The sequence below is a fragment of the Planococcus citri genome, chromosome 3 (genome assembly GCF_950023065.1).
Source record: "Planococcus citri chromosome 3, ihPlaCitr1.1, whole genome shotgun sequence".
Lineage (NCBI taxonomy): Eukaryota > Metazoa > Arthropoda > Insecta > Hemiptera > Pseudococcidae > Planococcus > Planococcus citri.
The window spans coordinates 44,852,140-44,877,720 of NC_088679.1; the positions used below are offsets into that span (position 1 = coordinate 44,852,140).

The 25,581-nt window shown below is 32.8% G+C and overlaps 1 protein-coding gene across 2 annotated transcripts; it reads right to left on the reverse strand.

Annotated features, from left to right (window-relative positions):
• Positions 1–677: 677 nt before the first annotated feature.
• Positions 678–25,561, reverse strand: TP53INP (Tumor protein p53 inducible nuclear protein). Of its 2 annotated transcripts, none has more exons than XM_065354191.1 (5): positions 25,424–25,561; positions 6,887–7,074; positions 4,979–5,223; positions 3,993–4,388; positions 678–2,598 (listed from the first exon to the last, which is right to left on the reverse strand). In XM_065354191.1, exons 2-5 carry the CDS (start codon positions 7,002–7,004, stop codon positions 2,440–2,442), a joined length of 918 nt encoding a protein of 305 aa, XP_065210263.1. In that variant the 5' UTR covers positions 7,005–7,074; positions 25,424–25,561; the 3' UTR covers positions 678–2,439. The 2 variants fall into 2 exon arrangements, with proteins under 2 accessions (XP_065210263.1, XP_065210264.1); XM_065354192.1 differs by lacking the exon at positions 25,424–25,561 and adding an exon at positions 23,387–23,549.
• Positions 25,562–25,581: the final 20 nt, after the last annotated feature.

Sequence of the window (25,581 nt, forward strand, 5' to 3'; positions counted from 1 at the left end):
TCGTGCATAGGAATGATTATAATATTCGCAATATCACAATTGATGTTTAATAATTCTCAATCGCAAATATACCATGCAAGCGAAGACTATGCACTATGCAGTAATTGCAGTCTATGAGTCTATGCGCTACTGGTCAACACCAAAATAATTTTAATCAAACAAATCAGTGCAGATTTCAGAAAAACTCTACTTTAGGTTTGGGCTCCAGAGAGAGGTGACCTTTGTTGGTACTTACACTTACCTACTTAGTAACAAATTGATAATAATATTTTGAATTTGGACTTTGGAGGATTTTGAGACTATAGGCACCGATACCTAGCTGTAGCTACAGTAGCTCCACTAATAACACTCTGTCCACAATAGTCCTAAACTCAGACATTTTTCCTTATCCTTATACTCAATTCATCGATTGGAATATGATTTGATTTGATTAAATTATGATAGTTTTTTTTTTTTTTTTTATAATTTTGAATAAATGTAGACATCTACCTACATTTTGAATATTCAAGCCTCAGTTTAATGTCTCGACTCTCGAATGACATTTTCTAATACATACCATAACGAAGACAGATGATATTCTATTTTTTTAGTCGCCTGCTTAAAATTTCATACCGTTGCTAATTTCGTGATCAAATGTGTATCTTGAACAGCATCCTCGAAATAAAAATCGTTTGAAATTCAATTAGCATTTTCTATATTTTTCGTAGAAATTAAAATAGAACATTGACATTTTGTTTGTTTTTGTTTTTTTGGAACTGTTTGCACAGTTACTAATACCTACTACATGCAAGTATAGCAACTGTCAAGTGTTACTTTATATCTAAACTACAATATAGACTTATTTGTTACAAAATATATTATTTAATTTATGCAAAAAAATGAGTCAGTTCTGTCGCCAGTAAAGTTTTTTCCATGAACTATTGTATTAATAATTTCAATCCAGAAAATGCCTTAGTCTTGCGAAGCAAATATTCATATATATAAAAAAGAAAAAAACATCATAAGAAATTTTAAACTTTCAATACAACAAAAAAATGACTGCACAACAAAATGCGCTAATAAAAGTGAAACACTACAGGTGTCATAAAAGTTATATAAACGTCAAAGTAATCCGTTTTTTTTTTAACCCGATCGCATTCGATTTCAAAAGGTTTTCAAATAGTAAATCTAATGACTATGAAGTTTCCAATAATATTGCACTATTCACATAATTCATACGTATAAAATAATAGTACATAAATTGTCAACAATGATTTGGGTTTTTTAATGCTACAATTCCTTTTTGTAACATCACATTGGGGAGGAAAAAAAAAAAAGAAGAAACACGATCACAGCTATACAAACAATATAAGTAAATTAAATAAGTGTGATTTTGATATACAAACACATACTATAGGTATTGAACAGTTCTTTTTAAAAATAGTCAGAGATACTTATGAAAATATATGTATCATTTTCATTTGTAAACGAATACAAATGTAAACGTTGATAAAACTATATTTAATTTTAAAGCTATAGAACCAAATTATCAGCATAACTCGTGCTATGATTTATAAATCAAAAATGATCTTACAGTCTAATATCGATTCATAATATCTACATATTGTAAAGCCAAAACAATAAAATAATGGCAATGCGTTTTATACTATATTTACAACAAATTAATCGCGTACATGTTGAACTCTAGTATACGCAGCATTTTATATGCATATAGTGACACATAGGAAAAATTTGATTAGCATTAGTCAACAGATGGTAACATACAACATAAATATTTTGGTTCTTAATTAGTGTCATAAATCGTAGAAAAGTTTCTAATTATGTAGAAAGATGAAATAAAAACAGACAAAAAAAATAGTATAGCTTCCTATCTAAACAGATGTAGGTAATAGGTATAATAAAATACAAAACTATATTTTCATCTCTTAAGTTAAACGAAAAAAAGAAAAAAATAGATGAAAGGATAAATAAATAAAACAGTTCTTTTTGAATAAAATGCCAGTCACAAAGGTGTTAAACATAAAGGGGAAAAAACAATCATCATACTTCAAAAAAATAAAATAAGTAAAATATTGCCAACAAGTATAAAATAATAAAACAAATTAAACAAACAACACTTTCTCAAAATGAAAAATTTTCAATCTTAATAACATTGAAATTGAAACAAAAATTATAGCGTTTTACACTCTTTGCGTAGATTTGTTAATAATAAAATGTATTTACAACATAATGCAGAGCGCAAGTATTTTAGAGAATAGGTAGTATATGAAAATTCCTTACGAGTGCAATTTTAATTGAATTAGAATAAATTAATTATTGGTACGCATTATCATTATACATATATCGTATTATTAGTAAGACATAGGTACAGTAATACATCGTTGGTGTAATTAATTTTTAAACGAACGTTTTTGAGATCTCAAAATGGCAGTGACTTTTCTAATAACAACATTTGCGATTATTATTAACACCGGAATGTTTTTTGTTAAGGTCGGCGCGACGTTGACGTTTTTTGCGTGAACTCAATTCGTATTGAACTTTGTTTAAACGTTCCATTTGATTACGTTTGGAAAATTGTCCGGGTGTTTTTTGTTCAACCTGTGAAACAAAAGAATAATGAAGGATATAAGTACATATGAACATGAATAAAGTTGAATAACCTTAAAAGACTTTCTAAGCAAAAAAATAATAAAATAAGCAGCTTAATTTCTTAAGAACATATTGCCCCGACGTCATAGCTGGAGCCCCCGATTAAAAGAAATATATTTTGAACGAACAAACCTAGGGTTCCAGGAAGAAAACAAAATTATTGTAAGAAGCGAGGTTTTCAATCAATGGAGCTCATTAGGTAACACATTTTCCTATAAAGCTTACTTTTCTACACATTTTTGCTTCAAATTTTGAAGTTCAACTTTTACGGTCTGTCATCAAATATCTCGCAAACTATTGAGCTCTTTTGCTCTTTCGTTCTTTACCCAAAAAACTGATAGTTTTGGAAAAAAAAGTGAGCGTTTAATCAGAGAAAAACGATTTTTTTTGGGCGAACAACAAATCTTACTGAAAAAATTAATTTAATACATAGAAACAAGCAAAATTGTAAGACGTGAGATTTTTCATCAGTGGAATCGGCTTATAATTATTTTTCTGCACAAAACTTAGTTTTTGAGATATGTTTGTTTCAAGTCCAAAAGTTCGATTTTCATCTTCTGTCACCAATATCTCAAAGAACTATTTATTTAGGAAAAAAGTAATCGAAACCTAAGTTGGTATAAAATTCTAAAAATTTACTAGGTATATTTCAGAAAAATTGAAAGTATTGATGATGAATGATTTATTCCATCAAGTAGATGGAGATTATACAAGCAAAATTCTCGATAAGCTGTTAAAATTGCTGATCCTTTTTACACAAATAATTTTTTTACTGAGGTAGGTAGTTAAGTACCTACATATTTTCCTCATTAGTTATCTTAGTTTTTAGTTCATTTAATCATTGTTACAAAAAAAAAACAAAAAAAAAATACCGGATGAAGTTAGATTAGTATTAATCTGGACAACTTCCATTTTTAATTACTTAGATAAAAGTAGATAACGCGAGAGTAATGTAATAAAATCAGATCAGTTTTTGTTTTTGTTTTTTTGAAACAAGTATCTATACCCTACTTCATTTGAAATTTTTTCCATATTTTATTTTTTTATTTTTTGAAGCCCAAAGCATGCGTTGACGGGGTTATTTGAGAATTTTTTTTTTTAGTAAAAGTTTAGAGTAGATACCTAATGAAAGTAATCGACCAAAAACGAAGTATTTTTCACCGAATTGCAGTAACTTTAGAAGCATTTTCTACAGTCTTAATAATGTTTTGACTTTTTGAAAAAAATACTCTAAAATAAATTCTGTAAAATATTCTTAAGAAACATCTTCAATAGTACGATCGATTTTTCGCATAGGATAGATTATATTGAGTAGGTATTCTGATTCGCACTAATTCGCTTACTTTTTGTGCGGTATTGATTTGAGTCTGACACGCATTAATGAACTTCTTCTGCTCGTGAATTTCAAGTATTTGGCGTCTTTTTTCTTCCTGCTGAGGCGTTTCTTTCTCTTTGGTAATAGTTTTGATGCCGATGTTTTCTTTTTGCTTAATTTGTTTAGAAAGATGTTTGGGTGGCAGTTTATGTTTATCTGAATTTTGACATTCGATTCTCGCGTCGATCTGCTGTTCGTCTGCGAAATTGCTGTTTAAAAAGTTGACACCAGGTTGTTCAATCAGCAGGTTTTCTAGCGACGATGGTTTCGTCTCGTACGGTCCGGATACGAAACACGGAGGTGGTGTAATGTACCACGATTCCTCCATACCGTACAGGGAAGACTTGGACGACGATCTGCTTTCCTGCAATGTTAAAATTTAACATTATCATTTACAAATTTAATAAAGCGACGGAAGAACATTAAGGCCATCGTGTATATCATCTTCCATCTCGCTCTTTTCTTTTCTTTTACCTTTACCTTACATCCAAGTAAGACTTCTCTCTCTCTCGCGCTCTTTCTTCTTGAACCTTACTACGTATCTATACAATTCGAAATCCGTTAGCGGTGTATTTAAACCAGTTTATGTATCAAAACCAAGTTCACGTTAGAAGGCCTCCTGCTCGTTTTTACGTATTTGTTACGCACCCACTCTCTCATAATATGTACGAGTAGGCACACTTTTCTGTACTGGTAGTAATGATTTTACATCGTCGCTTCGGATTACCTTACCTACTATATCTAACTTCTATAGATTCATTTATTCTTTTATAAAAAAAGGAATTCCTTTCTTTCCTTATACACAATTTTCATCACACCTTCATAATAATTCAACCCTCTCGCTCGTAATGCCCGTACAAAGCAAAGGGTACAATATTCATCCTGCTTAGGCTAAAGCTATTATGTATAAATAGGAAGGTAAGGTAGATAGGTATAATTTATCACGTTCAATACCTTTCTAGGCACATAAGGTACTAATGCTTTGGAATTGACGCACGCTGGACTTAGCTCTCGTAAAGGAGTTGAACAACGACGATTCACTAGTCTTTTACAGCTGATGCTTCTTCTTCTTGAGGTGCTTTTTTCAGGTACAGGAGGACGGGAATTTTGACTGTTTTCTGATTTCAAATACGACGGCGATAACGCTATGTACGTTTCGTTGCTCACTATTAAATCTTCATCGTTGTCATGTTTATTACCTACGCATTAGAAAGTTAGCTAAATTAGGTATCGCGTTTTTAATACATTTTTGCGAAATTTCTATTTGATTTTTATTTGATCAATGTCCCCGTTGTCAGGCTGATTCTCTCGCTATTTGAATATTTTAAATTTATTTATGCGATTAACGAAGCGTTTCGCGAGCCGATAAGATAATAATAAATTAAAATAACCGAATGTCGATGATATGTGCGAAAGATATCAGGACAGGTGCCAAGAAAACCTATAATTATCAGATAATCTACGAAGCATGGTGAGAATGCGTGCTCAAAATACAAAACAAAGATTTTTTTTACGTATTTGTTTTGATTAACATACTACTCAGGTACCTACTAGGTAAATGAAATTACAAAGTTTCAATAGAAGAGCATCCACGTATTTATTCGCATGTGCTTATCGTGTGAACAGTTTTTTAAACGTTTGCCGACGAAAAGGGAAGAATTGGACTAGACGATAAAAATATAATAGGTACCAACTTGACAGTTTTTAAAAATCGTCCAAATTCTGGAGGCGAATTGAACAGCAAAATAAACCCTCATTAAGGAAATGACTTTTAAATTTCTGTAAAAAAAACTTGGTACCCAGCAGCTTGAAATTATTCAATTTTTGACGAGTTTCTTGAATCGTCATATCATAAAGTTTTTTGAAATTGAAGGGATTGGGGTTAAACTGAGTCAGCTGTATTTTTCATTTTTTGTGGGAAATCTAGAATTGACGTTTGACGTTTCAAGTTTTCGATAAATTTGGATGAAATCTGGCATGAAGGGACTTTTCGATTTCCCACGAAAAATGAAAAATACAGCTGACTAGTTTTTACCCCAAGTCCTTCTAATTGAAAACAAAATTACGACAAATCAAATCATCAAAATATTAGCAAAAGGGTTGAAATATACCATAAAAATTGGTACACTATTGTTTTTAAAAATAATCAAGAAGAAATATTCTAAAAATATGTCAAAACATCGTGATAATTGTTTCAATAAATATGTAGTTTGTAAATTGAGTCCAAAAAGCAAATATTTGAACAATTTTGCGAAAAGTTCCTGCAATTAATTTTTCAAGCAAATTTTTCAATATTTACAATTTTCCAGTTTCATCACGTTTCAACTTTATTTCATAATCATTCAGTAATTTTTAAAACGTTTTGAACAACTTTATTCAATAGTTTTAACGATTCGAGAATTTTCAAGATTTTGATTACTTGACCATATTTTGGTTAAACTTCAATTAAACATAAGATCTTATATTATTTAACTAACCTAATCATTCAAACAATACGATGAGAAGAAAATCGCGTACGTACTTCAATTTTTTATCAATTTTTTGAATAAAGTTTCTGAGAAATACTGCAAAATTTATCGTGGCAACAAGAAAATTTCTTTAATGTTCAATTTTACAGCGAAACATCGAAGGACATTTTTGGCGAAAGAGGAAAGGCGAAAATGGCTCAATGGAATTTGTAAAATTTTTTCAATGAATTGGTTCACTTTTAACACTGATCACTGAAGATCACCCATCCCCCCCACCCACCATAGACTTTTAAAAATATTGGCAATAAAAGTTAGTTCGTACCATGCATATAAATTATTGCTTAGGTCATTTTTATATGATAAATCATCAGATAGGAATCACTTTTCGACATACCTAACGTATCGACCACCGTCCAGTCATCTTCTTCGACTTCTTGAAAATGGACATCTTTTTCAGCTTCATCGGTGTTTTGGTATCCGCCGAATAAATAGTTGGTAATATTTGATAACATGATTGATCGGATCGTTTAATTTACAGGCCAACGAATGCTTTTGAAAGTGAGCTGTTTTATTGTTTTGATTCTGCAAAAAAATACAAATAAACAAACACTTGGTAAATAAACAATCATATACGAGCGAATAAAAATATACATTTAGTAATGCATAAGTCTATAAGTGTATTTCATGTTGGGCACAATTATTTGTAATAATGTACAACTACAAACAAAAACGCTACAATTTGGCATTAATATCGCGAATCGCGACAAACGAATCGCGACGCAGATACTACGTAGCACATTGTAGACCTACGTAAACACTGTATATTATACAAGATGAAAAAATCCGTTCAGATTTTATTTATTCTAGAATAATAAACGAAACACAAATTTTGTTGACCTTTTCGGTTCGACGCACTATAATTACGTATTCATTTATAGCAAGTAAGTAGGTAGTACCTATACGTTTCTTTTTATAAAACTTCTTATCGAATACCATTATAATTCATGGAGTTCGACTTTCGACTATGCTGATGCTGGGTTCACTTGGAGAAAATTTCTACCTATTGCGATTTTCACCAATATTAACAAAGTACCTATACCTACATACCTACCTATGTGCGCAATGAGCAATAAGCTGCGTACCATAATGGACGGTATTACGCTCGGAAGATTGATATAAAATAAACGAAATATTATCTGCGAATCGCGTTACTATTTTATGTAAATTATATTTCACAATAGCAAGTGTAGGTGAGCGATAGAGCGGTGAATAGAACATCTAAAACCGTAGGTACAGGTACACTGCAGTCGGTTTAAAATTTAACAGTGGTTTTATTTTTATTGCGATTTAGCAATTAGGGATCTACCGGTGTTTGTTTACGAATAGCTGATTTTCTATATACCTATTTGTCTGCCTATTTTTCTTACATCGAGTGCATACAGAAGAATAACAATAGGTATCTACTAAATAAACCGAATCATTACGTTTTGTAACCTGCACTCTGCAGGTAGCTTTCATATGTAGATACGAGTACGTAGTTCGTATTATCACACCTGTGTAACTACAATAAGATCTATTTCAATAGAAAATGAATCGCAAATGATCGAATTACCAATAATTTTAGGCAAATACAAGCTATTAGCAGTTGGTTCTGTACCCTTTCATCTCATCTACAGAGGTGAGGACATCAAATTTTTAGATCATTTTTAAAACTTGGTCGAATTAAAGTTTAGGCAAAGTGCGCAATTTTTTATGATTTCTTTTTCCGTAATGGCTCAAAATTCAAGATCGATAACCGAAATACACGAAACCCTCCTCGGTACGTCCAGTCTAAAGACCATAACAAAATAAAACCGTTAAACGGGCAACGGCATCAAAACGGTAGTAAATTGAACACAATCTGAGGCTAATGTCGTATTCAAGGGCGCTACAAATATCCTATCAAGGTCTTTTCAAAAATACATCTCAATGCTTGATCACGATTCGCGAACGAGTACGGACCACGGTTCGTAATTACGAACGCTCTCGCTCGTGCGAATGTAGACTAGAAACACACGAACAATATGATGCAGAAGCAGAATTACTCGAGCCAAATGGACGTTCACGATGAGGCCTGACATGACGAAGAGAATGTTTATTATAGTTAAGGTTGCTCGTGTCAAATATTCACGAATAGTAATTTTTTCTGGTCGAAATTTGTGCAGCACAAGTTGGTCAGTTTGGTAAATATTGTCGCTAAGAATAAGGCTACCTAGACCTACCTATATCGAGAGTAGGTAGGTCTACACGGTAGCTTACTCACTGCTCAAGTTTGAACCATCATGGTTAAAATACGCAACAAGTGGAGACATTTCTTCATTTTGATTTTTTATTTTCAAGAATGACGTGAAAGTTCATCGACTGAAATATTTTCATTAAAAGCAATGATCTGTTGATAAGATTCTTAAGTTATTAACCTATTTATAACTACGAGCCACCTTTTTGGTTTTTTTCCTCACTTTTTTTCAATTATAAATTTGGAAAATATAAGTATAATTTTTCGGACATTGCATCGCAGCAAAAATTATCGTAGTTTATTAGTTTTCTTTGTCAAAAATGTTCAAAAATTTCTAACTTTTAGTTTTTCAGATTTTTTTAACTTTTTTATTTCCGTAACAATGTTTTTTATTTTCAAATTCTTCGTTATTTCAACATTTACCTATATTGTGATTTTTCATTTTTTTTTCAATTCCATAATTTTTTTGAGTGTTTTAATTTTGTTTACCTTTTAAAATAAAATGTCCGGTTTTTTAAAAAAAATTCTGATCTTACACCTTTATGTCGTTCGTTTTCAGTTTTTCGGGGTTTTCAACTTCATTGTTTAATTTTTTCACTTTTTTGTTTTTTTTATTTCTTTAAAATTTAAATTACAACTTGATTTATATTTTCTAAAACTTTTTTTTCAAGTAATTTTTCAATTTTTCTGTTTTTTGCAACTTTTTGTTTTGAATTTTTCAAATTTTCCTGCACTATTTTGGTTCTATTACAATTTAATTTTCAGTTTTCTAATTTTTTTTAATTCTTCGAGTTTTCTGACTAGTTTGTTTTCGTTTCCATTTCTCAACTTCATTTCTAAACTTTATTTTAATTTCTCGGTTTTTTGATTTTTCTTTAGTTTTTGCAACTTTTTTAGTTTTTTGTTTCAATTTTTTGATTTTTTTCAAAACTTTTTCGATCTTTTTAGGGTTTTTGAATTTTTTTTTGTTGTATTCAGTCGTCTCTTTTTTCCAAATTCTCTGTCCTCTCACAGTCCTTTTCAATTTCATCACTTTTTTTCATTAACAAAAAAAAAACATTAAGAAACATTGCTCTTAGAAGTTTCTGGAGCATATAATTATTGTTTTTATGCAAATTTTTCAATGGTTTAAATTTTCTAAAATAATCTAAAACTTAGGTAGGTACATAACATACCTAGACCTACCAATACCAATACTGTGGATGAGAAAAATCAATAAGTCAGTCACCTATTTCTCTGGAAAACGTAATTTCTGATCAGTGATCACATTTTAACTACCTACATACTTACATATGTACATTCACTCGTGATGGTGCCATTGTATAGAAAATAGTTTCGACACAGACCACGAGAGTGAAAAAATATATTTTTGGTGTCTAAATTTTTTGAAAAATGAATCATAAAACCTCGAAATGTTCGATTGAGGACGTGAAAAGCTACAAAAACCTGATGAAGTTCGATTTCAGTCATATCATATTCTGACAGCCAATGGGTTTTGAGATTGAGACTCATTTTCGACCCGAGTAAGAGAAAGTGTACTTTATTTCTTGGGTCAAAATTTTCCAAATAAATACCATAGAATCTTAAAAAATTCAACTAGGCAGGCACACCACATTTTTCGCTAATTTCGCAGGTACCTACTTTAGCTTGCCATTTTGAACTCATTTTTAGAAGTAATTTCTGATCATCATCAAACCGACTTTTTTTTGCAACACGATTTGCTAAATATAGGTACAGGGTGCCCAGAAATATTGAGCACCCCTAAAAAAGTTTTCTACTAAAATACTTTGGTTGGTCAGTTGGTCACAGTGAAATGATAGCACATGATTAGTTGTTGGGTTGTTGGACTGGAGAGATAACATCCCACCAATCATCTGCCATCTATTTCACGTTGCCAACCTATATTTTTAATGAAAAACTTTCTTTGGGGTGCTCGATATTTCTGGGCACCCTGTACAAGTTCTTTCATTTCATTTCCTAACCAGCATTCGCCATAGAAGAGAATAAGCCTGTGGCCCTATGCATTATCTACCCTTATCACGAAAAAGTCTCGATATTCTACCATTACTCCTACAACTATAGACAAAAACCATCTTCAAACAGACAGAGAAACAATACACACATATGTATTCATCAATGCCTGCATTTTGCTGCTTTCTCGTTTAAACCATAACTTTATTCCATTTTATCCTACAATTGCATTGGATTCTTCTTGTCGTAACACGTAGAAAAAACATTACATTACGCTACGATGTACATGCGCATCACACGTGATAACGGTGTTCTCTTTCACGCGTTTCATAATTAGCCGGACAGTAAATTGCGCGACGCCATATTACTTTTTAATTTGTACATGTTCGGGATGAATGCGAAAGAAAAAGAAAAGACGAAAGATTATTGTGTGTTTACATTTTATATTCGTTTATATTGCGTTGCGGCATCAGCGTTCGTCGCCATCGCCATCATTCGACAACTGTCGTTTGGAAAAAAGTGCTAGTGGCAACAGTGTTTATGCAACCATTCGAGCAACTGCGAATCTTAGTTGTGTACGTTCACCTTTGACCCAGTGCCATTTTATATACGTAGTTTTTTTTCTTTCTTTTTTTTTTACGCGTTCGAATATTTACATTTTGTTTTCACTGAGAAAGAAAGATGCCATCACGACGACGTGTTATATTTTTCATCGAGTAGATATCGATTTAGGTGATCGATGAAGTAAAGGAGGGAGGTTCTAATGGTCGAATTTTCAAAAGTAGGTTAGAAGGGTGGCATGAGATGGTATAGCGGTGCGTATACGCATGTTGAGTATATATTTTCGTAAAGAATAAATAGATGATGGTGAATTTGCAGCACTGCTGGTGCTGCTGTAGCTGTAACCAAACAGCAGCCTATGCATCTCGCTAGTTTGCCAGAGCCCAGAGCCCAGAGCTGTGAGGCCTGGCAGGCAGATGTGCTCGATGAATTTCTACGAGTAGGTACGACGCAAAAGATGAAACAAAATATGGGTCTTTTGCTCGTTAATAACTCCGATCATCTAGGCAACACAGACCACAGATCCACAAACAGACCAGTGAGTTTACATCTGGGAAATTTTTATCGTTTTTTGAAATAAACCTTTTCATACCAACATGGGTAGAGGTAGAGGTACTACCTTATCTACCAACATATATTTTTTTTTGCAAATAAAAGTTATTCGTTTGACATTCTAGCATAAGTAAGTTGTATTTTATTTTCAAGTTCAACTGAGCTATAACGATCACCCTCCTATCCCAAGTTACGGCAAAACCCCAAAATATCGATTTTCATTTCAAGGATGTTGAATAAGCAAGCAGGCAGGCTTTCGTAAAACCTCCCCTTCTAAATCATACACGCGTTCGATGTCGATGTGTAACTTGGAACCGCCACTGTTTCGCCTTTTATGCCACCTCCGTCGGTTAACCCACTCACCAAGTGCTAGGTACAGGGATCAATACAGCCCCTGTTGTGTGGCGATGCAAAATAACGCGTTACCTACTCGTGAATCACACGATTCATCCCCTTACACCATTTCTCTTTATAATATTAAACGCGAAGCTTTCGAAAGGACAACCAATGTCGTAATGTGTTTTTCAATGAAAATCTCGCAAGTACACCTTTTAACTTTCATCCCTTCGTCGTCGCCGCCGCCGCTCTCCCCCCCCCCCCCTGCTAAACACGTAGGTAGGTAGAAACATATAAATTCCGTTTTGATAACGAGTGTTGATCCTGTTGAAAGCGTATTTCCTGTTGTATTTCATTACAAGAGTGTTTACTCCATTTTTTTTTTTTTAATAAAGTTGTATTATATGTAATAATTCATTTATTGATAGGCAGGCAAACTGTTATCAACCAGTAGTAAAAGGAAAAAGCAAAAACATTTTAAATGGAGTTGGTACTTGGTTTTATCATTTTTTTCTAATCTAAACATACATGTACTTTTACTGTTGTATCATTTCTAAAAGTTTTTTTGAAATCATGTTTCGTGTTTTTAAATACCCTTCGACCCCTGACCTTGATTTTGTAACCGGTAATACATTACGAATACTTCTCGTAGTTCTCGTCTCGATATCTGTTGTATGGTTCGTAGGTAATTGTAACGTAACGTAACAATACGAATGTAATGTAGTAGGTATCTTAAAGCTACAAGTAATTCAACCCGTCATTTTTTTCATCATATAACACTGCTTTAGTGTTTTTTTTTTTTTTTGAAAATGAAAATAAAATAATGCACAAATAAGTAGCAATGAAAAAAATTTCCTCGATGGGATACAAAAATGAAATTTTTCCATCTTTTATGAATGGTGAAAAAATACAGATGAACGTTTATTTTCCCCATTTGTTGAGCTAATTTTGATACTTTTGAGTCAAGATTGGTACGAATCATACAATTGACTTACAACCCAAATTCTAGAAGCACTTCCTGAGACAAACAAAAAATGTTCTGGGGGGGGGGAGTCACGTGTTCAGTGATCTTATTTCCCATTCAAACATCCGGAATAATACGAGTACGTACCAAAGGTAGAATTAAAAAAACGAATTTTTCATAGGAAATTTTCCAAAATTTGGAGTCAAGTTCAATAATCTTGAACAACTTTTTAGTCGACTTTTTTTTTTTAGCGAAACCTGACCAAGGTTGAAGTTGAAAAGTCAAAGAACGCGAACTTGCGAATTTCTTTAGGAAAATTTGATTTTGCCTTTCTTCTGCTCCAACATACAAATCTCAAGTTTTTGGTGATTTCATCTTAAAACTACCAACTTACGTCAGAAAGAGATTCTAAAAGTCACAGAATATTTTTTTTATTTCTAATCGACGTAGGTTGTAAATAATTCCAAAAATTCTAAAATTTTGAATTAGAGATCAAAAATTAGGCAAAGAAAGTTCCAAAATTGAGGAAATTTCAAAAACGTCTCAATTTTTCTCCAAGTGAATAGGCACTTTAAAAATTGTGTATGGGACGATTGATTCTGGAATTTGATATGCTACATGGACCAGAAAAGTAAATTTTAAAGTGAGCGCAATACCAAAATGAGAAAATAAGCTAAACTTTTTTCATCGACCATTCAGTTTAAAGTTACATTATAAACATATAGAGCGGGAAAATAACGTAAAAAAGCAGTGGCAAAAAGGAAAAAATTGGCACATCAATTTTTTCTTCGGGAATGTGTTCGAATGAACCCTCTGAACCACCAAAAAAAAGCCGACTCTCCTATCCCTGGAGGAAAATTTTTTAGGGGGCTGAAACCGGTTCCGATTCACGTTTTTTGCGTTTTACTCCGTAAATATTAGGTTTTTGAGAAAAACTACAATGACGAAAAATGTTCCCCTTTAAATTCTCGACCATTTGATGCTACGCTCGATACCCATTGCTCAAGGGGGGTGTCCAAAAAAAGGGGTGGAAAGAGTAGGTGTTTCAAAAAAGGTCAGTCCAATAAATTAATCAAAATTACCACTTAAAATCATTCGTTTTGGCTCAAATTTTTTTTACAAAGTCTACTTACCCAACTACTAATCAAACTATCATTGGTTTGTCTTCAACCCTCCTCGGGGGTTCGTGAGGGTTGCTTGATTTTTCAAGTAACACACTACTGAATCATATATTTGAAAAACAAATCTGGACGTGCGATATATCGAATAGTATGTTTTCGAGGTCGCTGAATACGAATATGAACTCATTTTTTGCATACAACCCCTCAAAGCCCCTCTGTGCCCCAAAATGGGGGTCAAAATTTTGAAAAATCGTAAAAAGTCGAGTGATATATCGAATGGTACGTTTTCGAGGTCGCCGAGTGCGAATATGAACTTATTTTTTGGGTCCCACCCCCCCAATGTCCCTCTGTGCCCCAAAATGAGGGTTAAAATTTTGAAAAATCGTAAAAAGTCGAGTGATATATCGAATTGCATGTTTTAAAAGTAGCTGAGCACAAAAATATGGCCTTATTTTTTGGGCCCAACCCCGCACAGCTCCCAACTGCCCCAAAAAAGGCCAAAATTTTGAAAAAATGTGAAAAGTCGAGTGACATATTGAATGGTATATTTTCGAAATCGCTGAGTACGAATATGAACTTATTTTTTGCCTACAGCCCCTCAAAGCCCCTCTGTGCCTCAAAATGAGGGTTAAAATATTGATAACTCGTGAAAAGTCGACTGATACGTATATATCGAATGGTATGTTTTTTTTAAAAAACACGAACTACGAACTACTAATTTTCGATGTTTTCATTCCAACAAAAAAAAAATGCTTTCATTTTGTTTTCGATTGGTAGCCAATACAGTAGACTCCCGATTATCCGACCTAATCGGGGGTGTAAGGTGGGTGGGATATCAAAAAGGTCGGATAATCCAAAAATCATGTTTTAAGCGTAAAAATGAAGTGCATACGCTTGAGACGACAAGCTTTCATTCAGAAAATCAAGTTTTGGCTCAAAACAGGATAAAAGAATCGAAAAAATAACTAATAAACAAAAATAACGTACTTTTGTACATAAAAGTCAATGAAATACTGACTCAAATTATAATTTTTTGAGATAAGTTGGATCGATTTCAAGGAAAATAACACTGTTAGAATACAAAATGCTGAATCCTGCATTATTATTTACACTCCAAAATCAAAAATTAGATGTTTTTTGGATTATCCGACCTTGGTTGGTCGGATAATGCGAAAAGTAAGTCGGGTAAATTCGTACCGGATAACCTGAAAGTCGGATAATTGGGAGTCTACTGTAAAAAATAAAATCGAAAACTTTACAGGAAAACAATCGAAATGAAAACACTGAGCTGAGATAGACAAGAAGATTGACATCTTACCTACTAAAGACATTGAGGATAATTTTGTGGCGTTAGTAGGACGTTTGAATAGTAAAATGAGTGAAATAATAAAAATGAGTCTGTAGTCGTATTCAACGATCTTGAGAACATACTATTCGACGTATTACATGTTTTTTGGTGACTTTTCGAAATTTTATCCTATTTAGGGGGCGTTTTGGTGACTTTTCAAAATTTTATTCTATTTAGGGGGCGTAAGGGGATTTTGAGGGATCGTAAGTGGAGCAGGAAAAAAGTGCATAGAGTTATTCCAGTTCAGTGTCTCGAAAACATACAAATCGATATATGACTCGACTATTCACGATTTTTCAAAATTTTGACCCTCATTTTGAGGCACAGAGGGGCTTTGAGGGGCTGTAGGCAAAAAATAAGTTCATATTCGTACTCAGCGATTTCGAAAACATACCATTCAATATGTCACTCGACTTTTCACATTTTTTCAAAATTTTGGCCTTTTTTGGGGCAGTTGGGAGCTGTGCGGGGTTGGGCCCAAAAAATAAGGCCATATTTGTGCTCAGCGACTTTTAAAACATGCAATTCGATATATCACTCGACTTTTCACGATTTTTCAAAATTTTAACCCTCATTTTGGGGCACAGAGGGACATTGGGGGGGTGGGACCCAAAAAATAAGTTCATATTCGCACTCGGCGACCTCGAAAACGTACCATTCGATATATCACTCGACTTTTTACGATTTTTCAAAATTTTGACCCCCATTTTGGGGCACAGAGGGGCTTTGAGGGGTTGTATGCAAAAAATGAGTTCATATTCGTATTCAGCGACCTCGAAAACATACTATTCGATATATCGCACGTCCAGATTTGTTTTTCAAATATATGATTCAGTAGTGTGTTACTTGAAAAATCAAGCAACCCTCACGAACCCCCGAGGAGGGTTGAAGACAAACCAATGATAGTTTGATTAGTAGTTGGGTAAGTAGACTTTGTAAAAAAAATTTGAGCCAAAACGAATGATTTTAAGTGGTAATTTTGATTAATTTATTGGACTGACCTTTTTTGAAACACCTACTCTTTCCACCCCTTTTTTTGGACACCCCCCTTGAGCAATGGGTATCGAGCGTAGCATCAAATGGTCGAGAATTTAAAGGGGAACATTTTTCGTCATGGTAGTTTTTCTCAAAAACCTAATATTTACGGAGTAAAACGCAAAAAACGTGAATCGGAACCGGTTTCAGCCCCCTAAAAAATTTTCCTCCAGGGATAGGAGAGTCGGCTTTTTTTTGGTGGTTCAGAGGGTTCATCCGAACACATTCCCGAAGAAAAAATTGATGTGCCAATTTTTTCCTTTTTAAAACCGCTATTTACCCGCTCTAATACTCATTGTTCTGCATTTTTGGTCGATGAATATCTCTCTCCGCCCCTTACAGGATGATGGCTCGTACAAAAGTATCCCTCAGTACTTGCAGAAAAAAAATCTCAACAAAAAAGTGATTTTTTTTACTTTTCTAATACGTATGTATTTCATTTTTCAGCACACCCCCTCTACTTCCACCACATCAAAAAAAAGATTACTTTTACAAAACTACCATAGTTAATCACAAATGTGTGCAAGAACCACATACTACGAAGTTTGTAAAAATTTCATGGATCATATAGGTAGGTACCTACGTAGGTAGATATAATATGTCCATTAGGTATCGATATTTTTAGAATCTCTCCTCTTAAAAAAAAAAAGTGAAAATTTATCCCATGACCTTGTAGTTTTAAAATATTACCTGCCTAAATATTATATCCGTTCAACTTTTTTTTTCTAATAATTTTTTTTCAAAGCGTCGCCTTTTTTGGTAAGTGAATGGATAGAGGGGGCAGAAGGGAGGTTAACCTTCGATATTCCTGCGTAATAATTACGAGTCGTTTGAAAATTTTACACCGATATTGCTATTTTTGTGCTAAAAGTTATTTAATATATAATCGATAATATTATAAGTCTCTCGGATGTAATTCGGAATAGTTTCTTCGACGATTTCAGGAGGAAACAAGAATGATTTTCTCAACTCATAATAGATAAACGTTGAGTTTCATATCATCAGGTAAGCACGAGTACAGGACTAGTGAAAATTTTCCAACATACTGACACTCATAATATTTTGATTCAGAGATCTCAAATCATCTAAGAATTTCGATCATCGCCTAATAATAAGGACAGGCTAAGACCTCGAGGCTCAGACACTTTCGAGTTGAGCCTTCCGATAACTTATACAGATTTGCCTAAATTCGAATCACTATATCAAGCATTTTCTACCTTGGATGTTTCTATATTTTCCAATTCAAATAATTTAATGGCCAAATTTCATAGTCTTAGGTGATTTTCCCCGCTGCAGCATTGTATCCAAAATCAAAACAAAATCGCTACCAAATCCGACAACAGCAACAGCAACAACAACTAAGGACCCTTTTGTAAAATATACTACGAGTATAAACCTAGCTAGATGTCCAATTGGTCGTTCGCATTGGCAACGTCGATATCACCAGCGCGTAATATCCGTTTGACGGCGGATATCATAGAGGGAGAGAAATACACGAACCAGATCGTGTAACTTCAAGCCTGTAATTTATTTATCGAGGTGCGTTAAAATAAACAAAACAAAAAAAGTCAATAAATGGACTTGCTTGTACATACATTTATTTTTTGTTGTACTACGTTAGATGACCTAAAAGTATAAATAACACCTTGTTGAAGTACATTAATCTGTAAAAGAGAGTCAATTTTCTTAATCAAAGTTACCCATAGCATACCCGTAGATACCTATTACCTATTACCTACTCTAGCTCATATCCGAACAATCGTGCATGCAATTTCAATATGGGCCTATTTCATTTATGTAGGAAGCAAAGTCGTCATAACCACATGATTATAGGTACTCAATACAGTACCCACATACAATATAGGCACAATACGAATTGGGACTTGCAAATACTGGTCTTATTGTGCTGCATAAACCATCTCTCGTACTTTATTATTTCATATGTACAACACATAAGAACACGTATCTGATCTACGTATAGGCCTACCTAGTATCTAGTGCTCAACTTACCTATACCTACACAGCTTACAATCATCGATGCGAATTCAAATTATTATTATTCAAACCGAATATTATATCTATACATATAGGTTTAGGTACGAGTATACCTATATCGATATTGTATCATTGTTTAATTATTCTTTCACTCGGGTCTAAATATTATGAAAGTTATATCAAAAGTAATATTCTTTTTCGGGTCTCTCATATCATTTCAAAAGATTATCACATATTCGAGCACGAGCAGAAATTTGAACATCTTATGAAGTGTTGCAATATTACGCCCGAAGCTGGAAACATTTAGGTATAGATTTAGGCACGTCTACGTAGTCTTATTAGCGTACGACGTGTACGAGTGCGCTAAACTTATGAAAGTTATGAAGTGCCATCAGTTGCTTAGCTGTATAGGATTTGAAAATTGAAGGCTGTGTGATCCGCGATGGCGGCGAAGGGGATGGGGAGAGGGCTTTGAACGCGAATTAGCACCTTGAAATTCGTCAATTATCCATCTAATTGGTGAAAATTAATCAACCTTTCACTCGAATGATCGATAGATTATTCGTGATCGATCGATCACGTTTTTAATTTTCAATTCATTGCGAAGAAGAGAGCTTTGGGCGAAAACGCTCGTAAAATCAACGAAAAAAAAATTAAAATTGGCGAAAAATTGATTGTCTGTTTGATTTTTTTTTTTAAAGAAGGGGGAGTTGTAGAGGGTACCGTTGGTTTTTCAAAAAAAGAAAACAAGTTTTCATGGCGAAAAAATAAAAATTCAAATTATCATAAACTTTCCAACTTTTATCAAAATACATCAGATTATCTCAAAAAATCAAAGCTTTCTGAAAAAATTTGCCATCATACTCGTACTTGGTCTTCAAAGGATGGAAATTCTCTGTTCTATACGTAATTTCAATTTTGTTCATTTATAAAATTTGGAATCATCTAGATTCAAATCAAGCCAAATTATAAACTCGAAGACTCGAAATATTTGTAAAATCACTCACGAGACAGCTTTTCTAAGCTCAAATAATAACGGAAAGGAAATTTCCTCAAAAAGTACAACGTCACTCGAACATTTTTAAGAATTTTAAAAATAGAGAAGCCCGAGTAATTTCTTTTTTTTTTTTTTTGCAAAAAATCAACCCATTCACCTACTTTTGACCTTCGTAGTTGATTCTTGGCACATGAACAATTACGCTAACAAAAATTCCGCGCGGTCAATGCCAAAAATCCGAAAATCATCCGACAATAAAAGTAAAAGCAAATAACAATTTTTTTACCCGATATTTGTTTATATTTATTTTTTTCACCGTTTGCGTTCAATGCTTCGTTACGATTTCATAACTAGAGGGTACAAGTGGAGAAAATTTGGCATCTTAATAATTAGGTAAATACGATAGGGGGCTCGGTAATTATATCGTATTCCATTTACATAATATACAAACTTGAAAACCGAAGTCCACAGTTGAAGAAGAAAAAAAACTGTACGTAGTAGGTACTTGACTTACGTACAACGTACCTATTATACGTACACTTTTTCAGCATAGGGTAGGTAAAGAACTTTTTGATTTGAAAAATTGCTCACACGATTGATTTGGCTTGATAATAAATTTTCCAATTAAAAAATTTATCATCTACTTGTACGTACACATTAAGATTACTGCCTATATACCTATACCTAACGAAGTGATACCTATAACTATACTTGCATGAGAATTTTCATTCCATTTTTTATCGAATATTGTTAGGTAATTAAACGTGTAAAATTAAATCGTTCCAATAATCTTTTTAATCTGCTTCAAGAATTGTTGAACCGAAGACGAATATAAAGAGTGTTTTTATCTGGCCATGGCAGTATCAAAAGTAATACTACCGACCTATACTTTTGAAATATACCAATTTTCTTTGTTTCCTTATTTCGAAAATTTTGTAGGTCATAAAATTTTCCCTAATTGTAGAAAAATTTGAATCGTAGGCAGTACCATCTGCACGAAATAAGTATGTACTTACTGGTGTTTTAAGGGAGGTATATTGAAATGTATATACCATACAGACAGGAACTGCTATTCGCTGTACGAATCGAATACCATACAAATAAATTAGACCTACATATTTTAGGTTACAATTTCCTATTTCCATTACGCCCATTTACATGACATAAAAATCTTACTTATTTCTACGATAAATGAAAAAAATTACGCGAAACTGGTTTATTTTGACGAACGTTTTGAAAGTTTACGGAAAAATATTGCGTTAAAATATAGTTACATAAAATGAAACCGGTTAAGTAATATAAGTAAAGTACCTAGCCGATAATTTATTTATTAAAATTTTTTTCTCAATTTTTAAAGGTCAATATACCAATGGTATTGACATAAAATTTCAAATAAAATATACCTACACCTACTGTACATTCTTCGCAGGTATTGAAATTATTACCCAAAGTACGTTTATTATAATAAGTAGGTAAGGCATAGCCAAGTTATTCTATAAGTTTCTTGCACCAAACACTTTCGTGAGTTATCCAATAAAAATACTCATCTGACAATCGAAAAAATCAGCCATTAATCATAAAAAAAATTTTTGAAAAATTTTACTGCATGTTTCTCTACACGAATCCTATTTTTCTTTATTCAAAAAGTGAACTTACGATTTCATAATCATATATTTACGTTGAACATGAAAAGCATTATGCCATCGTCGTCGCCCTGTCTGCCATTATCGCTTCGTCATTTTAACCACAACGCAATAAGAAAACATGCAAATACGTTATGAAGTTTGAAACTTTGAGAAAATTAATACATATGGTTAGGTGAGTTGGTAGAGGCACCTGTAAATTATCATACTTCGTGGTACATTTTTCTCTTTACCAAACACAATTGCTTTGAAAAGTTTTATGGCATGGGAACAGATTTAAGTTTTTTTTTTTTTTTTATAGAATTTTTAAAATTACCTGTTGGCCAACTTGAAACACATCACATAAACACACCTATATTTAGTCTACTCTTTTCGTTCGTATGTAGATAAGTAGGTATTTTACTGATGTCAAATACACGGATTTTTTTCAATCACAATATTAAATAAATTATTATAATGTCAATCAAATTACGAAATTTCATAGAAAATTCACTTTAAAAGGGGTGGACTGATTTTTGCCAAAATGATAGATGTGGGATGACATTTGTGCCTTTTCCCAGGAACTTGAGAGGCAGGAGGCAGGAAGGAAAGAAGCAATTAAAAAGAAGTACCTTTGAAAAATTCCAGAAGTACATACGTATCACACAATTTTATCAATATTTTCAAGTTGTGATCTCAACAGAGAGGATGTTGGGAAGCTTGGAAAAGGTTTAATTAAAAAAAACAAGATCGTATTCGTATTCAGCATATTCGGAAACGTATTATTCGAAGCATCGTATGACTTCGACAGTTTTTTTTCTCACACAAATTACAGGGGGGGGGGGTGAGATGCCTGCTTAAATTGAAAATGTCTACTTTGAAGATAAGTATAATATTTCGAAATAGTAAGTAAGTATAAAAAATTACTCCTATGCAATTTTTTCAGAATTTTATATCATAGCCCCGAATTTGAGTCTGATTTTCAATGCTGAACTTGAATTGAAAAAACTCGACTTTTAGTTTTTTTGAAATTTGTTGAACTTTTTAAAACAAACATTATTCAATCAGGTTTCAAGCTATTAAATTCGTTTCCATCGATGTGTGGTTGTTCAAAATATATTCGCAAACCACCCCCGCCTTATTTCCCGCTGACAAGCAGCCAACTGAATTCTGAAAGTAGGTACTTTCCTAAATTATTGGGATGGTGAGTAATAAGTATGTATGCATATAGGATACCTACGTAGTACGTATTGACAATTTGTTCCCTTCAATTTCGGAAGTAGGCACATTATATTCCACACAACACGTCATGTCATCTGGATCAACGATGCAAGTCAAAATACGAATTCTGACTATTCGGTCATTAGATGGGAACTACTTTTTGAAACATATTTCCCAGAATATTGCTTATATATTCAATAATTTCACTGCAGAGACGAGGGAACCATCATAGTTTTCAAATCTACATTCAAAGGTAATCACTAACCATTGCTCCTCAGATTCCGTCTTTTAATTATAGAAAATTGGACCTAAAAGATGATTCTTATCCATAATTACGAACATTACGTGTGTATAATATAAATATTATCAATCAATAAGAGAGTTTGTTATGCTATATTTCATTTAATTTCATTCATGAATCGATTGGCTAATCTTCGATTGGATTAGAGAATACGTACCTATAGGTCTCGATAGAGATATCAATCAGGAAACTTTTTGGAATTAATTTGTAAAATGAAACACGAAACGAAAGGGAAAAACAATGTCAATTTGATGGAGTAACAACACAACGTGAATGTAGCTCATTGAAATGAAATCTCTGACCATAAATCTATAGAATTCAACCGTCATAAATAGCCCATGCATTCACTATCTGTTTTTATATCAATAAATAACACATGTTATCAATTTTTTTGTTCAAATGTTCTAAAAACAGAGACGTCTTTTCAATACCATTCACGATTATTAGTTTATAATTCTTTTAGATATTTCACGACGCATTGATAATTCCACTCATCCGAATAATTAATCATACGCTTCCGCAAACAATGACCACTAATGCAGTAATTTTTGTTACAACGTACACGTGCGTGTATATGTATGTATGCATTACTTACATGTTACAAGTCGAACAAATGGCGTAATTACACGCACACTAAAGATCACAATCGTAGGTACACTGAGAAATGAACGTATGATGCAGTAATTTAAATTTAGAACCGTAGAGGCCTACACGGGTTTTCAAAATTCAACTAAACAACTATACAAATATATATCAGAGATGCCTCAGATGAATATGTCTTGATCAGAAAAATTCATAGCGCGTCAATCGCGTTAAAACTTGTTTACACGATGACACGTTAAAAACATACGAGTATACCTACCTACTTCAACGTTTGGCAATATCGTAAAATTTTAAATTTGGCAATCTTTTCGAGGGGATTTTTCGAATTTGGCAGCGAATTTTCTAAATTAAATGAAAGAGAAAAAAAGGGTAAACATCCCTCATAATTACAAAAAAATTAATTTTCATTTGAGCAATTCGCAACTGAAATGATTCGTGTTGTGTTTATAGTACCATAGTTGTGATAGGTACGTTACGTATAAATACGTTTGTTACCAACGATACGTTTAGACCTGCACTCACGCGCGTTTAGGTACATGTAATTTTTCAATTTTTTTTTCTCGTTAGATGCATCGAGTAATTTTTCACCACGACCTTGACACGTGCTCAACATTTTGAGCCTTGTTATAGGTACCTATATAATGTAATGTATCATATCGACATGATAAAAAATCGTGTAATATTTACATATTTATCTGAAAGTATTTTCGATTGCTTTTTCAGATATATAAGACCAGAAACACTCACAGGATTTACTCTCAAAACATTCAACTTATACGGCAATTTTTTTTTAGGTTATACCCAAAATCAAAATTAGCCAGTAGTGAGCTAAAGATTCACTCAGAATAACCAACATCAAAAGCAGACCATTAGACTGATAGACACATCACCTTTATCACGTAGTTATTATTTACATCAAGGTAAACAACTACTATTCGAATAACTTTCGTAACTCGAATAAACGAATATTTTTAAACAGGTTCTCATCTCTACAAGTAGGTACCTGATGAAAAAAAATTTCCAACGAAATGAGCTGAAATTTCATCAACAAAATCAACATAAATTGTTTGTATCTACAGTTTTTGAAAAGACAGGTTAAGGAAAAGCAGCCAACCTATATGTACAGTATAGATTGGGATAAACATTTCATTTAAATAAATTCGGGATTACCTAAAAATAAATTTGTAGTTTATTCACCACTTCGCGATTTATTTAGCATTGATAGCGCAGACAATTTGTAGACTGAGATAAGATAAAACAATTGCGATAAACGGTTGTCGGTTGGTCATTAACTTTGCCATAAGGCATAACTTTATCAGTCATTTCATCCATAACCAGTTTTTTTGTTACCTTTGAACAGGAATTTACAAGAAAGAAATTATTTCGCGAAGTTTTGTAATTTATAAGTTACCAGTTCCTGAAGTTCAGTTTGGCTGATATGGTCGAAATTGAAATTTTTGAATTAGGTAGGAAATTATAGGTAAATTGTAATAATTAGAGTAATGAACCAAAGGTGAAAATAACATTAAATATTAAAATCAATATCAATAAAAAATATTTAAAAATATTAGACTTTTACTCGAGTACATCAATTCCACTGCCTCAAAGTATTTATTGTACCATGAAAAACGTAAAATTCAGCTACAGATGATTGAAATGAAAATTAGCTCAAACAAAGAGAAGAGTTTTGAAATACTTTTTAGGCTAAAGAGAAATGCGCAGTTCGGTTATAGGTATTGTATATACTCTAATAATGGTACCCAGCCCTCTCTCTTGAAAACCTAGTAAAAAAAAAGTGTTCTGGAATTTGAAACAATGAAAAGAATTTCCTCCATATTCAATACCTTGCAGGAGATCGTAAAAATTACATATTTTTTAAACGATTTATTCAAATGGAAACACAACACAACAAAGAAAGGGAACAATTTCAGTCAGCTGATATACATAAACAAACAGAAATACGTATTTCTCCAAATCTATCCAACTAATTTTGCTAGAAAATAAGCGAGTATAATAAAATTCAACGTACCTTTATAATTCGAAAAGGGTTTCAACAAAAAAAAGTCTATTAGCAAACAAAAACAAAAAAAATATAACAAGAATATTACATCAAACTCTACTGCACTCACTGAAAGACAACGTACAGCTGATTGCTTGTTCCTTAATTGTCATTTGTTTTGATTTTAA